The sequence below is a fragment of the Girardinichthys multiradiatus genome, chromosome 19 (genome assembly GCF_021462225.1).
Source record: "Girardinichthys multiradiatus isolate DD_20200921_A chromosome 19, DD_fGirMul_XY1, whole genome shotgun sequence".
NCBI lineage: Eukaryota > Metazoa > Chordata > Actinopteri > Cyprinodontiformes > Goodeidae > Girardinichthys > Girardinichthys multiradiatus.
Genome location: NC_061811.1, coordinates 39,029,309 through 39,043,582, shown reverse-complemented (window position 1 = coordinate 39,043,582; position 14,274 = coordinate 39,029,309). Strand labels below are relative to the sequence as shown.

General features: G+C 39.8%; 1 protein-coding gene across 1 annotated transcript in view; it reads left to right on the top strand.

The window, feature by feature from the left end:
* The window catches only part of strn3 (striatin, calmodulin binding protein 3), a 35,111-nt gene extending 22,763 nt beyond the window's left edge, over positions 1–12,348 (top strand). The window contains exons 10-16 of the mRNA XM_047345138.1: positions 303–350; positions 2,696–2,817; positions 3,673–3,840; positions 3,997–4,137; positions 4,254–4,361; positions 5,650–5,736; positions 8,489–12,348. Coding sequence (XP_047201094.1) covers positions 303–350; positions 2,696–2,817; positions 3,673–3,840; positions 3,997–4,137; positions 4,254–4,361; positions 5,650–5,736; positions 8,489–8,658 — 844 coding nt within the window. The 3' untranslated portion in view covers positions 8,659–12,348. The remainder of the gene's footprint in view (positions 1–302; positions 351–2,695; positions 2,818–3,672; positions 3,841–3,996; positions 4,138–4,253; positions 4,362–5,649; positions 5,737–8,488) is intronic.
* Positions 12,349–14,274: the final 1,926 nt, after the last annotated feature.

The following is a 14,274-nucleotide window of genomic DNA, read 5'->3' as shown; positions in this document are numbered from 1 at the left end:
TGATTTAGCAAGTTTCTCGTGGATAATCAAAGAAAGCAGGCACTTTAAAACCCACCCTGTCTTTCGTCCTGATGGTATTTGCATCTCATTTTTTTGCCAGTGTTTTTTAAGGCTATTCAGTTTAACTAACAGGATATTGATCTTGTTGTATTTGAACCCAAAATAAAATCCCTGTGTTAACACTGCAGTGCTGCTTCCAGGAGTCAAGCTTTTATCTGCTGTTATCAGTATAAACCTCACTTATCAAGACAGTCATGATGTGCTAAATACCAATCTGGATCTTCTCTCTGTATCTTTTTCAGAAGTGCCTCTTTTGATGTGGAACCCATCTACACATTTAGGGGTCACATGTAAGTATCTCAGCTCCAACACACACTTGATGTTCAGACTCTGACTTTGTCTGGCCATAATTTGTCAATGAGCTGCCATGCTTTTGCTTTTGGTCATACAATACCAAAACAAATGTCTTCTGTGTTAAAGTTTTTAATTGTTTCCATCCTAAGCACGCGTTGCATTTGGCACTTAACCTAAAGTGGTAAATGAAGTACTGCTGCTTTACAAAGTCTGCTCCTCATAAATTTTGTGTTTAGTTTTTTTGATGGAAGAATAGTTAATTTTCTGCATTCCAGCTCCACAACAATCTGGCATGTAGCTAATTCTATGCAAGTGTGCTCCAGTATTTCTAATCCACTACACATCATTTTGGATGGCCTTAAATGGAAATCTCACTTCATGCCGATTTCTGACTCTATTAAAAGGCCCTTAAATATATGACTAAGACCAGAGCAGAGCGTTCATGGTTCTGCTCAGTTTTTGCCCTAAACTTTGAGGTATCTGCAGGATTTCATTTGTCAGCACATGACGACTACAAGTGACTCCAAGTATATGTGTACATCTAATCAAAGGAACCACTTCACTAGAAGTTTTGCAAGCCCTGCATCTGGAACTTTTTAAGTCCTTTCACCATTTTCAAAGTTCCAGCTGAATGCAACAGGGTTCATACATAATCTGGAAAAGTCTTGAAGAGTATGGAATTAGTTCTCCATGTATGGATTAGTATGGAGACAGATCAAATGTATAGAAAAATAATTTTCTTGACTTTATTCCCTAAAATTTCCACTTTATTGTCTAAAGGTTTTTATTTCAGTTTTACATCTGGCTGTCCAGCCAGACCTCGGCGAGATTATCTGCAATAAATTCATAGTGAACTTTTGTGTTCTTGCTTAAATACCAGATTACAAATTATCAAAATCTGCTAGTTTCAAGAATCTGATCAAACCCCAGAGCATAATGTTGCCAGCACCGTGCTTTACTGGGGCTATGATATTGTTCCAGTGATAGTGTTTATTTATGCCAAATGTTTGTCTTGGAAATACACTCACCGGCCGCTTTATCAGATACATCTGTCCAACTAACACAAATTTCTAATCAGCCAATCACATGGCAGCAACTCAATGCATTTAGGCATGTAGACATAGTCAAGACGATCTGCTGCAGTTCAAACCGAGCATCAGAATGGGGAAGAAAGGTGATTTCAGTGACTTTGAACGTGGCATGGTTGTTGGTGCCAGACGGGCTGGTCTCAGTATTTCAGAAACTGCAGATCTACTGGGATTTTCACGCACTACCATCTCTAGGGTTTACAGAGAATGGTCCGAAAAAGAGAAAATATCCAGTGAGCAGCAGTTCTGTGGGCGCAAATACCTTGTTGATGCCAGAGGTCAGAGGTGAATGGCCAGACTGGTTCAAGCTGATAGAAAGGCAACAGTAACTCAAATAACCACTCATTACAACCAAGGCATGCAGAAGAGCATCTCTGAACACACAACATGTCGAACCTTGAGGCGGATGGGCTACAGCAGCAGAAGACCACACCGGGTGCCACTCCTGTCAGCTAAGAACAGGAAACAGGCTACAATTCACACAGGCTCACCGATATTGGACAATAGAAGATTGGAAAAATGTTGCCTGGTCTGATGAGTCTCAATTTCTGCTGCAACATTCGGATGGTGGGGTCATAATTTGGTGTCAACAACATGAAAGCATGGATCCATCCTGCCTTGTATCAACAGTTCAGGCTGGTGGTGGTGGTGTAATGGTGTGGGGGATGTTTTCTTGGCACACTTTGGGCCCCTTATTAAAATTGAGCATCGTGTCAATGCCACAGCCTACCTGAGTATTGTTGCTGACCATGTCCATCCCTTTATGACACTGTCATGTCAATATGGACCAAACTCTCTGAGGAATGTTTCCAGTACCTTGTTGAATCTATGCCACGATTGATTAAGGCAGTTCTGAAGGTAAAAGGGGTCCAGCCCGGTACTAGCATGGTGTACCTTATAAAGTGGCCGGTGAGTGTATGTCCAGAAGGTAAAGATTTGTTTTATCAGACCATAACCACTCTCTAAGGTTGGGGAAGGTTTTTGCGAGGCCTTGAAGAAAAGGTTTCTGTCTTATAGTTCTGGGTCTTAGTTCAGAATTATGGACCCGGCAGCCAGTCGCATGTAGATCCCAGCCAGTGCTTGGAAGAAATTCCTGCTGTTTTCTAAGTTTCATTGTACAGGATATGTATCAAGTTAAAAGTGAAAAGAGGTTTTTAGTTGTGTCCATGACCAACTGTAATTAAGGCTTACAAAAAGTTCACTTCCTAAAATGATTCACTAAACACCATATTAATTCTGTCTTTTCCTTTCAGTGGCCCGGTTCTGTCCTTGGCGATGACCTCCAGTGGTGAACAGTGTTTCAGTGGTGGTATTGACTCCATCATCCAGTGGTGGAACATCCCCAGCTCTAATGTTGATCCCTATGACACTTACGGTACTTACTTTACACACTGGATCAATGCTGATGAAGTCCCCTGTTCTCTGTTGTCTAACATTAAAATCAAGAACTTTGAATTTATGCAGAACGTTGATTGAAAAGTCGCAGACAGTTCTGCAGACAAAAGGATGGATGTGGACTATTAGCAGGACATTTAGTCATGTTATAAAAGCAATGCTCTTTAATCTTAGTCTTTAAATAAGGTTTATACAACCTTAGATGAACAACATCAGTGACAACCCGCAGTTCTCTATGTTCTAGGATATGAGAGGACATCTTTCACATACGTCACCAGAAAAACTGGGACAAATTGTGTCTCTTGGAACAAGTACTTGTCACAAAAGGGTTGTCACCTAGGGTTCTAGTTTAAATCATTATCTTTGTCTTCTGTAGACATATTTATTCACTGCTTGAGTTCAGGTGATTTTTACAAAGAAAAAATCTTGTATCTGTAGAAATGGTCGGGTACACTGACTGGACTAAAAGGAATAAACAGCCAAAGGCAAAACAGAACCTTTAAAAGACCTTCAGAAAGTCTGGAGAATTACCAAACTGTTGACCACTTTAAGGATTACAGCATGAGGTTCCTATGGAGTCTTGAAAAGTCTGCAATATTGAAATGAAAAGAGGGCGTAAGAACCTTAAAACCAACTGGACCAAGCAAGACTTGTGCTCGGTATTGTATGTTACTGCATCATTATTTATCAGTGGAGAAACTAATTCAGAAAGTTGGATACACTTCTTTAGTGTGTGTAGTTCCCAGGAGAATTGACTCAGATGGTGCATTAGAGTAAAATCTGAAAGTAAATTGTGACAAAGCAAACAAAAATTTTCTTCTGCTGATGTTGTCAGATTCCAGTGTCCTGGCGGGTTCACTGTTGGGACATACGGACGCTGTATGGGGGCTGGCTTATAGTGGTATCAAGAACCGACTGCTGTCCTGCTCCGCCGATGGAACAGTGAAATTATGGAACCCTGTGGAGAAAGAACCCTGCATCAGCACTTTCAACACAAACAATGGTGAGAGGGCAGAACTCTACTTTTACTCTTTGACCAGATTAACAGAGATTATATTGCTTTCATTAGGAGTTCAGTACGATGTAGTCATCGCTGGGCGACTGGTGGAAAACAAGTAAAAAATAACTAACCTGAGCTCATTTCCATCCCTTTCTGCAGAACACGGAATCCCCACATCCGTGGATTTCAACGGTTGTGACCCCGCCCACATGGTGGTTTCCTTTAATAATGGAGACGTGGCGATATATGACCTGGAGACTTCCCAGACTGCACTGGTGCTGAAGGGTCAAGGAGACAGCAGTAAGACCACAAACACAGATCATGCTGGTCATAGATGATCATCTTCAGCAACATCTGACTCTGGTTTTCACTTTAAAGATCTGTTAGCATTGACCTTTTTCTTCTCCCTCCCTCAGCGGTCCCATGTTTGAATCATATTAATAAAGTAGTGAGTCATCCCACGCTGCCGGTCACTGTCACCGCTCATGAGGATCGACACATCAAATTCTTTGATAATAAGTCAGGTCAGTCTGCAGAATTTTACCCGTTTTATCCACCAGGAAGTAAATGTTGAGATGTTGAGTGTTTTGAAAGCTGCACAAAGACGAACTCAGCCCTTTTCTCCAGTTATAGGATGTTAAAACTGCAGCTAGCCGTTACTTGAAGTTGAGAGCTTGGGAGGGTTTCCAAATTTGAGAAGGACCTTCTATTTCATTAAACTGGAGATCTCCCAATTTATAAGGATATGGCCGATTTTCAGCTTCTACAGCCTGACTAATGACCGGCTGGTCAGAAAATAAAAAGTCCACACAATCTTTTTCAGGTCTGTAAACACAGCTTGCTGGGTAGTTAATGCTGGCGTGTTTGTGTGGAACTGGTTCTTGAAAGAAGATGGCTCAAAATGAGCTGTTATCAGTATGAATTAGAAGTTCAAAGATGAAAACACTGCTAGAAAGGAAACTATGTTTTCCATTCAGGCTGCTACTTTTAAACAAGGAGAAAGACTTCAGCAGATTACAGGAAGGCTGAGTGGATTCTCTGTTTTAGCATCTGTCATGGAACATGCTAGTTTGCAGCTTCTTGAAAATCTCAGAGCTAAAGTACATTCTCCAGTTTACAGTTATCAATGCCACATGCGCTAACTGCTAGTATCATATCCTAAAGACTGCTCATAATCTCAGCCAGTAAACATTTTGTCTTTGTTACAAAAGAAAGCAAACCACTGTTTTACAGCAACCTCTCTCTTACTGCTTCTGCTCCTAATGGAAAGAATATACAGTATGTTTAGTGAATTCAATGGAACGTGAATAATCTGAACGGGTCATTAGATGACGCAGTAACTCTCACTATCGATCACTTATTATAGATGGCGATAGTTGTGGGCAGAAAGGATCTCCTGTAGCAACCTGTGTTGCATTGCATCTAAAGGAGCTTCTGACTGAAGACTGTTGTTGAATTAGCTACTGACTTTATGCTCAGTTGTGCATTATGTTCTTTATTATATGTTGAAAGATGCTGCAGAATCCCACAAAACTGATCTGTTCAGGCTTTCAGGATTCTGGGGCTGGCGGCTCGGGCAGGAAGGCTAGAGAAAAACTTTGACTGCTGGTAATTAGAGTTCTACAGAGAAGTTAGAATCAGCTAAATTAGTATTGGCAGGTCAAAACTTTACAAAATTGGAAATCGGTTTCAAAGTTCTGATCCATGCATCTCTAAATTAGACCACTATCGCTAAACCTTGTGAGGTGAAGTATTACAACATTCTATAGATGAATACTCCTGGCCCATCTGAAGTGTTTGTCCTTTCTGCAGGTAAAGTGATCCATGCCATGGTGGCTCACCTAGATGCAGTGACCAGTCTGGCAGTAGATCCTAATGGCATCTACCTGATTTCTGGCAGTAAGTCTCCTTCCTTCAACCTTCAATTGTTCAATTACTGGGGAACCAGCATGGTTTCTATGTGTGTCCAGGATTGGCCTTCTTGTGACACCTTTTCCTGCTCGGGTTGTTTCTAAATATAGGCTTAGATCCCATCGGCTTTACTTTCCATTACCAGGAACTACTAAAACACATCTGGGATGTTTTACAGTTGCCAATAAGTTAGGATATTCATAACCCATCTGCGATAACTGCCATCTTTACAACAGACACCCCCTGTACACCCCCTGGCCTTGAACAGAGTATACTTGGCTAACCGTACAGGAGGATTTGCATGTTAAGCAGTGCAGCAGCTAAATAGAACACAAACATGCAGTGAACTTGGCCTCTGGGTGTCAAGAAACATCTATTATAATGACTTGGAGTACTTTCTAGTTTTTACTGTTAAAATTTGTGACACATCTACAGGTACATCTCACAAATTTGAATATCATGAAAAAGTTCAATATTTTTGTCCCTCATTTCAGAAAATGAAGCTCGTATATAGATTCATTACACATGGAGAGAAATATTTCAAGCCTTTATTTTTTGTAATTTTGATTATTATGTCTTAGAGAATGAAAACCCCAACTTTAATGTCTCAGAAAATTAGAATATTACATGAGATTAATAAAAAAAGGATATTTTAAACAGAAAGTTCAGGATCTGAAAAGTCTGTTCATTTCTAAGCACTCATTACTTGGCTGGGCTCCTTTTGCATGAATTACTGCATTAATGCGGCGTTGCATGGATCAGCCTGTGGTTCTGCTGAGGTGTAATGGAAGCCCAGGTTGCTTTGATAGCAGCCTTCAGGTCATCCGCATTGTTGGTTCTGGTGTCTCATCTTCCTCTGGACAATCCTCCATAGATTCTCTATGGGGTTCGGGTCAGGCCAGTTAGCTGGCCAATCAAGCACAGCAACACAGTGGTCCTTGAACCAGCTTCGGCAGTGTGGACTGGTACCGAGTCCTGCTGTAAAATCAAATCAGCATCTCCATAAAGTCTGTCAGCAGATGAAAGCATAAGGTGCTCTAAAATGTTCTGGTAGATGGCTGCATTGACTGTTGACTTCAGAAAATCTAGTTGACCAGAACCAGCAGATGATATGACACCCCAAACCATCACTGACTGTGGGAACTTCACACTGGACCTCAGGCAACGTGGATTCTGTGCCTCTGAGAACTTGATTCTCAACTTTACTTAAATCTGAAAAGAGAACTTTGGACCACTGAGCAACAGTCCAGTTCTTTTTCTCCTTAGCCCAGGTAAGACGATACTGTTTTGAAAGTCTAGTTTCTAAGATAGTATCTGTTAAATAGAAATAACAAATTCAAATAAGAAATAAAACAGATTTATTTTCAAAAAATTTAATAAACTTAATGGTGAATTCCTGCTGAAGACCTGCAGAACTTATTGTTTAATGACACTTTCTCTACTACCAATATATACTGATGTCCCTTTTGCAATTATTGTTTAAAAGTGCAAAGATGTTTGAGTACAAATAAAAAAAGAATTTTTAAATCAAGTTTACACTACTGCTCTCAGTCTGTTCTGCAGCTTGTAACGTCTCTAGAAGCTGCAGCACACAGATGGAGGATCTGACCATTCCTTTAGGCACAATCTCTCTAGATCTTCCTGAGTTCTGGGTCCTCTCTGCTGCTCAGAAACGTTCCATGGGAAATTAAGTTCATGAATTGCGAAAACATTTTAAACGTTTTATTGGAATTAGTTGGAATATTTGGAAATCAAATATACTTTAAACAAACTATATAATATCCAAGCATTATCATCAAAATGTAGTTTTGTAATAGGCAGAGATTAAGGGATATTTGCACATTATACATTAATACCATACATCCAATACATTTACCCAATAATATTATCAAAACTTCCTTCACTTTATGTTGTCTGCAGACTCAAATGTTTCAGTATTCCTGGGTTCTAGAATCCATCTGTCATAAATGAGGAATAGCATAAATGTACTCAATTGTACTTGCATGAAATCTGGTTGTAGTAGTAGTCAAGATCTGCTAAAACAATTTTCCCCAAATATGACTACAATCTCCTGTTGAGGGCCAGAATGCTCAAGTCGAGGTTTATTTGTGTTTTTTCCACAAAAGTTCAAATGAATTTCTATGGAAATCTTTGAATATTCCTAGAATTTTACTAACGCAAACCCTTGCTCACCATTGTATGTAAGAGTTTTCTTACAAAGTCCCCAGTTGCTTTGGAAAAAACACCTCCACAGCATCATAGATCTTCCACCGTGCTTTACAGCAAGCATGAGGGACTTTTCCACGCATCCATCCTTGGTTTCACAGCAGACCCACCACAGATATTGCTGAAAACATCCATTTTAATCTCATGTGATCAAAGCGCACAGTTCCAGTTGAAGTCCCAGTAGAGTTCAGATAACTCCATGTTTTTTCTGCCTGGTTGACCAGGCAACCAGTGAACATGTAGATGGAGTCTGATGGTTGTTATGGAGCTTTGGTGTTTCTACGAGCTTTGGAGATGTTTTAACCTCCCTTACCATCCTGCTCACTGTGTGGCAGCAAGATGAATGTGGGTCCTCCTGGATTCTGGTGGTCATTGACTGAAAGAAAGTTCTGTCTGAATGTCCAGGGGAAACACTGGAGCTAAATTTGGATGCCCCAACTAAAGTAAATGTAAACTGGTAGAGTTAGGTGAAGGTTTCATGAGATTACCATCATTTTTCTCTTCTCCGTCTCAGGTCATGACTGCTCTCTCCGACTGTGGAACCTGGACAGTAAAACATGCGTACAGGAGATCACAGCTCACCGTAAGAAGAGCGAAGAGGCCATCTATGATGTGACCTTCCATCCGTCCAAGGCCTACATTGCCTCTGCTGGAGCAGACGCCCTCGCCAGGGTCTATGTGTAGATGAGGAGAAAAGAAGCAGAGGACCGCAGGGTCAGAGTCAGGCCAGTCTGGAGACACAGCCAGGATTCAGGTCTGTTCAGCCTTCTGAACACAGAGTACACATCCATATGAAGGGAGCTGCAGTAGAAGACTGAAAAATCCCCAAAACACACAGATGATTACACAGTTGGGTTGCGTCGTCTGCTTCGATTGACTGAAACACGTCTCGGCAGGCCAAATAGCTCCCATGCTGTGACTCCGTCCAGCAGACAGACCACAGTTTGCCTGTCCTCCTCGTCATATTTAACTCTAGTGCAATCTTCATATCCAGATGTAGGAAAGCTAAAGGAAAAATCCCCCTAAAAGCAGCTCTGTTTGTTGTAATTTCTCCTTTCTGTTGATGGCAGTGAGATTCTGTCCATCCTGATTAACTCTTTGGCTCATTCTTCTCCATCACGGTTAGCTCTTTATTTGTGCCATGACCAAACCATGCCATTATGAGATTTTTAGCTGTTGTATTTGTCATTTTTACTACATCCCTGTGTTCTGCTTTTCAAACATTCACTTACAGGAAGGCAGTCAGTAAATGTAGTTTATCATTTCAAACAGTGAACAGTATTTTTGTCAATATTTCTACAAGTGTTAAGGATGGATGCTTTAAATGTTCAACTTGTTAAAGTACAAATAGCTGCAGCTAGTAGTTAAATGGACCTTTTTGGTCCTTTAAGCTTTCTGTAATGACAAACTATACTTTCACTTGGAAAGATAAAGTCTGAAGTTATCACCTTTAAATGCTGTTTTCACATTATTTCTGAGTGAAGGATAGTTAAGTCCATAAGAAGTCCTCTGTTAATGTTGCAGTTGGTGCTTTTTAACCCGATGTAGCTTTCAACAGTTCCTGAAAATCTTCAGTTTTACAGTGTAGCTTAGTTAGCTTCTGCTGGTTTAAGTGCAGTTACGTGTACTGGAGACACGCGCAAATCCCTCCTTTAGTCGTCCTGCTACTGCTCTGCAGGGCAAACACATGTTCAGCCAACACTCTTCAGATAAAGCCAGGGTTCATCAAGCTGTCTGCTCAGTGAATAAAGAGAAACACACAGCCTGCCTATAAGTTAGGAGCAAACATGTCTGATCTGGCTAACATCAGGGTCCCATCTGGTTGGAAAAATGTCTGTTCTGTCCCAGTAGTGATAGAGCAAGATTTAAATATTTAATATTTCATTTACAGTTGTTCACAACTTGGTGTATAGAAACGCACCGTGTTTCCTCACCACCAGCCATCTTGGTCGCCTAAAATCCACAGACTAAACTTTTATTTCCTTAAACGGAACCCTCTGCAGATTTTTAATTCAGTCACCTGAAGTACCAAAAACACTGACATCAATGATCTTTTAAAGAGACAGGTCTGAAGTTTTGAAGTGGGGTTCTGTGGAGTAAGTTCTAAGCAGTAGCTATCCTACCATCTATCCTAATGTGACTGTAGTTGTAAGGTTTATAAAAAAGAGCTCACAACCACTTTGACATTTTTTGAAAGTAGAAATTGGCTTTTCTCTTGGTGCTGGTCTACTAGCTGTTAGCCAGAAATCTAATTCTGATTTTCATCAAAGCGAATATGCTAATAATGGTCGGTTAAAGGAAAATTCTACAGCATCACAACTCTTAACAGAACCCCACTTTAACATCGTCTGTGGAAAACACTTCAAGCTCATGTACTGCTTCCTGTTTTGTGTGTACACTAGAAAGCACCGCCACTTTGTTGGTTTACTTCCACTTCCTAACACCAGAGTAATCATTTCCTGAATAATTTCCAAAGCTCAGCCTGAGAATCACTGAACCTGTTGAGACATTTGGTGTTCACTCAAAGCTTTTTAACATCCAAACATTTCATACAAAAAAACATGGGATGGGGGGATTTTTCCTTTAAGTCTTGACTGAACTGAATATCTGATGTATGATCTCTGGTTTTCTCCTTTTTTTAAAAAATATTTAAATGTGCTGATGTGGCCAGGAAAATGTTTTAGCAGCTGTACAGTTTTAAAGAAATTTAAATTAAGAAATTAAAAAAACATGAGTTTTTGTGTTGAAATACTTGCTGAGCAATCACAGCTGGTGAAATGTCTGATATCGTGTAAATCTGATGAGGGTAGAGCTGATTGGAACCAGAACTCTTCCTCTCAGGCTGACAGGCCACATGGAGCCCCTCATCTGAAGCTGAGTATTTTTGCTTGTGTGAAAAAAAGTCTAGTTTTTATAATCTTTTTTATAGAAATGTTGTTACTAGAGCCAAGGAGCTGTCCTATTGGCCACCCCTGTGTTCTCAAATTAACCCTCTGTTTGCCATCACACAGTGACTCCTACTCCTACAGATATGAAGAGCTTAAGTCATGTAGAGGAAAGGGGTCAGGTTCAGCTTTTGAAAGCGTGAAACTGTGTGGCTGGCCAGTTTTAAAACCAAATCTATTTTAAATTAGATATGGAATTAACCAGCAGGTCGTCATCCAGAGCTCCTATCCAGAGCAGATGTACAACAGGAGAGATGAAGATATGCTCTATACTTACTGACAGAAACGGTTAGGCACCAAGTTATGCCGTTATACAGCAGCTGCTCTCACACAGTGGTTTGATTCCACCTCTGCTCCTGATAGAAAGAATTAAGAACGGCTTACAGCAGCAGAGCCAGAAAAAAATCTTTCTGCACTTCTTCTGTCTTATATTAGAGTTTATAAAGAGGAACCACAATCAGCTAAAATTAGTGTCGACAGGTCAAAGCTTTACAGGAACCGAAGATTAGAAATCAGCCACAGAATCCAGATCCTCCCACTGAACACCAGGCAAGGAAAATAACAGTAAGAGGAACTAGTATTAGCATTGGAGACATCATGAAAGTCCGAACTAAAATACTCGATAAGTTAAACTGCTGACTCAAATGTTTTTGTCTTATTACACTGAAAATGTCTGAAATATGGATCCAAACTTAATGCTGTTGTCACTGAATTATAAACCATTGATGTTTAGTCTTCATTTTCCCTATTTATTAGCAATACTTACATCATATGTCAAGAACCTACAGAAGTCATTTTATCCAGTGATGAGATGTTTTTGTGAAACAGTTGGCTGACGATTAAGAACAAGTGAACCTGAACCCAGCTGTGGTCCATGCAGGAGAAGCTTTAGGAAACCTGGAGGTGCGTCTGCTTCAGGCTGAACAAACTTCTCTTCTTCACATGACTTCTGTCAGTGTTTGGCTCCTGTTTGCTGCTGCAAATCCTACTGACCTCACACATATTTCAGTCTATTTTATCAGAAAGCAGCGCATTGGCGCTTCTATAAAAAGCGATCTTTGAGTGGATGTGGGAAGCGGCCATTTGTTAGGATGTGACTTCATTGTTGTGCTTTGTTCTGATGCACAGTTTTAGTTTGAATTTTTGTTTGAAGCGTTCCTGACCTGAGTGGCTTCTGGTTAATCACAAGTCCAAAAGAAATTTCATTTTAAATAAAGACTGAGATCAACCTTTTAACTCTGTCTAAACCATGGTTAATTCAAGAAAGTATTTTTTGTAGTCTTCCCATAAAAACAAACAAATTGCAGCTTAGATTTGTTTTGTTTTTATAAATTGAACAACTGTTTTTCAGAACTGTACCACAGAGCAGAATACAGAAGTTGTAATGTATATAAAATGTCTATAATAAGTAATAAATGGTGTACCTGTACAGTTTGCTGCTTCACTTCTTAATCTGTAGAAACACAAAGCTTTGGAGAACATTACTGCATTCCATCAAAGTTTTTTTCTGTTTCTGGTTTCCTTTTTACAATTAAATGTTTCAGATCATCGGATACAGATTACATTAAATAGCTATCTATGGTAAAACATGAATTAACTGATTAAGCATATTTATGCTTCTGTTTCACTAGCCACACCAAGGTCTGATTACTGGCTTACTTGTAGAATCAAGAAGTCATTTCAATAGAACTTGTATGACAAGTAGGCTAAAAGATCTCAAAAACCAGCACATGACATGGTCTAAAGAAATGACAAAACGGATGAGAAACAAAGGCCTACCAGGAGGTCAGAGAAGAAACCAGAACACCTAAAGCTCTGTAGGCCTCACAGCCTCGGTTACGGTCAGAGTTTATGATTCAACGACAAGAAAGGGAGAATGGACAAAAATGGCCTCCATGGGAGAGTTCTGAGGCAAGAACCACTGCTGACCCAAAAAACACAACGGCCCTTCTTACATTTATTAAAAGACATCTTTATGATCCAGACGTTTGGGAAATTTTTCTGTGGACTGAGACAAAAGCGGAACGTTTTGGTAGGCATGGGTTCAGTTAACATCTGGTGTAAAACCAGCAGCATTTCAGAAAAAGAACATCATACCTACATTGAGACATGGTGGTGGTAGTGTGATGGTCTGGGGCTGCTTTGCTGCTTCAGCACCTGGATGACTCGCTGTAACTGATGTAGCCATGAATTCTGCTGTCTAGCAGAGAATATCCAGCTAATGGCCAAGAGCTTAACCAATAGGCAAAGCTATTGGTTTAGTACTCCAGCCTTTACCATGGTGGTCCATCACATTAAATTATATTTAGCAATAGCATTGAATACGTTTCTAAGTCCTAAGAAAGGCTGTGCATTGCCCCCATTTTGTCCCCAATTGCCAGGTTTCATATGTATTTATAAGTGAAGGAACCACAAAATTATCATTTGTGAGAAGAATGTTTTAGGTTTACTGTTATTTTATGATTTGGTGTGCCTCTAGAGGTACTGCAGCTCGGCACGCCAAGAAAAAAGCAAAAATATAAGGTTAGCAAATTGAAAATAATCACAGAACTTCAGCAGAAGATCTTATTAAAGACATATTGTTCATTTATGATGCTTAAAGATGAGTTTTATTTACTGGAAATAAGCAATCCTAAAAGGGAAATAAAGATCAGTATCAGAAAGCTACAATCAACTGTCTCCACATGCTTGTTCTGGAGGAACAGGAGGGTCACCTGGCTTTCCTGAAATGGTTACCCATTTTTACCAGTTGGTTTAATAAAGTCACGGTCACTGCTTTTATAACTATGACTGAATTGGATTCTATGTGACTGAACTGAGTTGATTATAACTCATCTGTATATAAAGTGAATCTATTTATTTTGTAAAACTGTTCATTCTCTGGACCTTGTGCTGACATTTGGCATTGAATGTAAAGACATAATATTTTCTCATAACCCTGTCTGACCATTTTTTAATAACCTTTGAGTTTAATTTAACCGAATACTCCACACCTGAAAGAAAATTTCATTATAGTAGATCATTATCAGACAATGCTGTAACAATCTTTAAAGAATCTGTTCCACTTTTAATTTCCTCATTATCACAGAAAAGCAGTGGAGGGCAATAATTTTGTTTCTTCCCCTTCACAAATTGATTCTCTTGTTCATAGTGTTTCTTCATCATTGCGTGGTGCATTAGACAATCTAGCCCTCTTGAAAAAGAAGGTAATTATTCATAGGAGGCTAGCTCCCTGGTTTAATTCAGAGCTGCATACTTTAAAGCACAATGTTAGAAAATTGGAGAGAAAATGGTGCTCTACACACCTAGAGGATTCCTACTTAATCTGTATGAGGTTAGTGATCAGCTTAGTGAC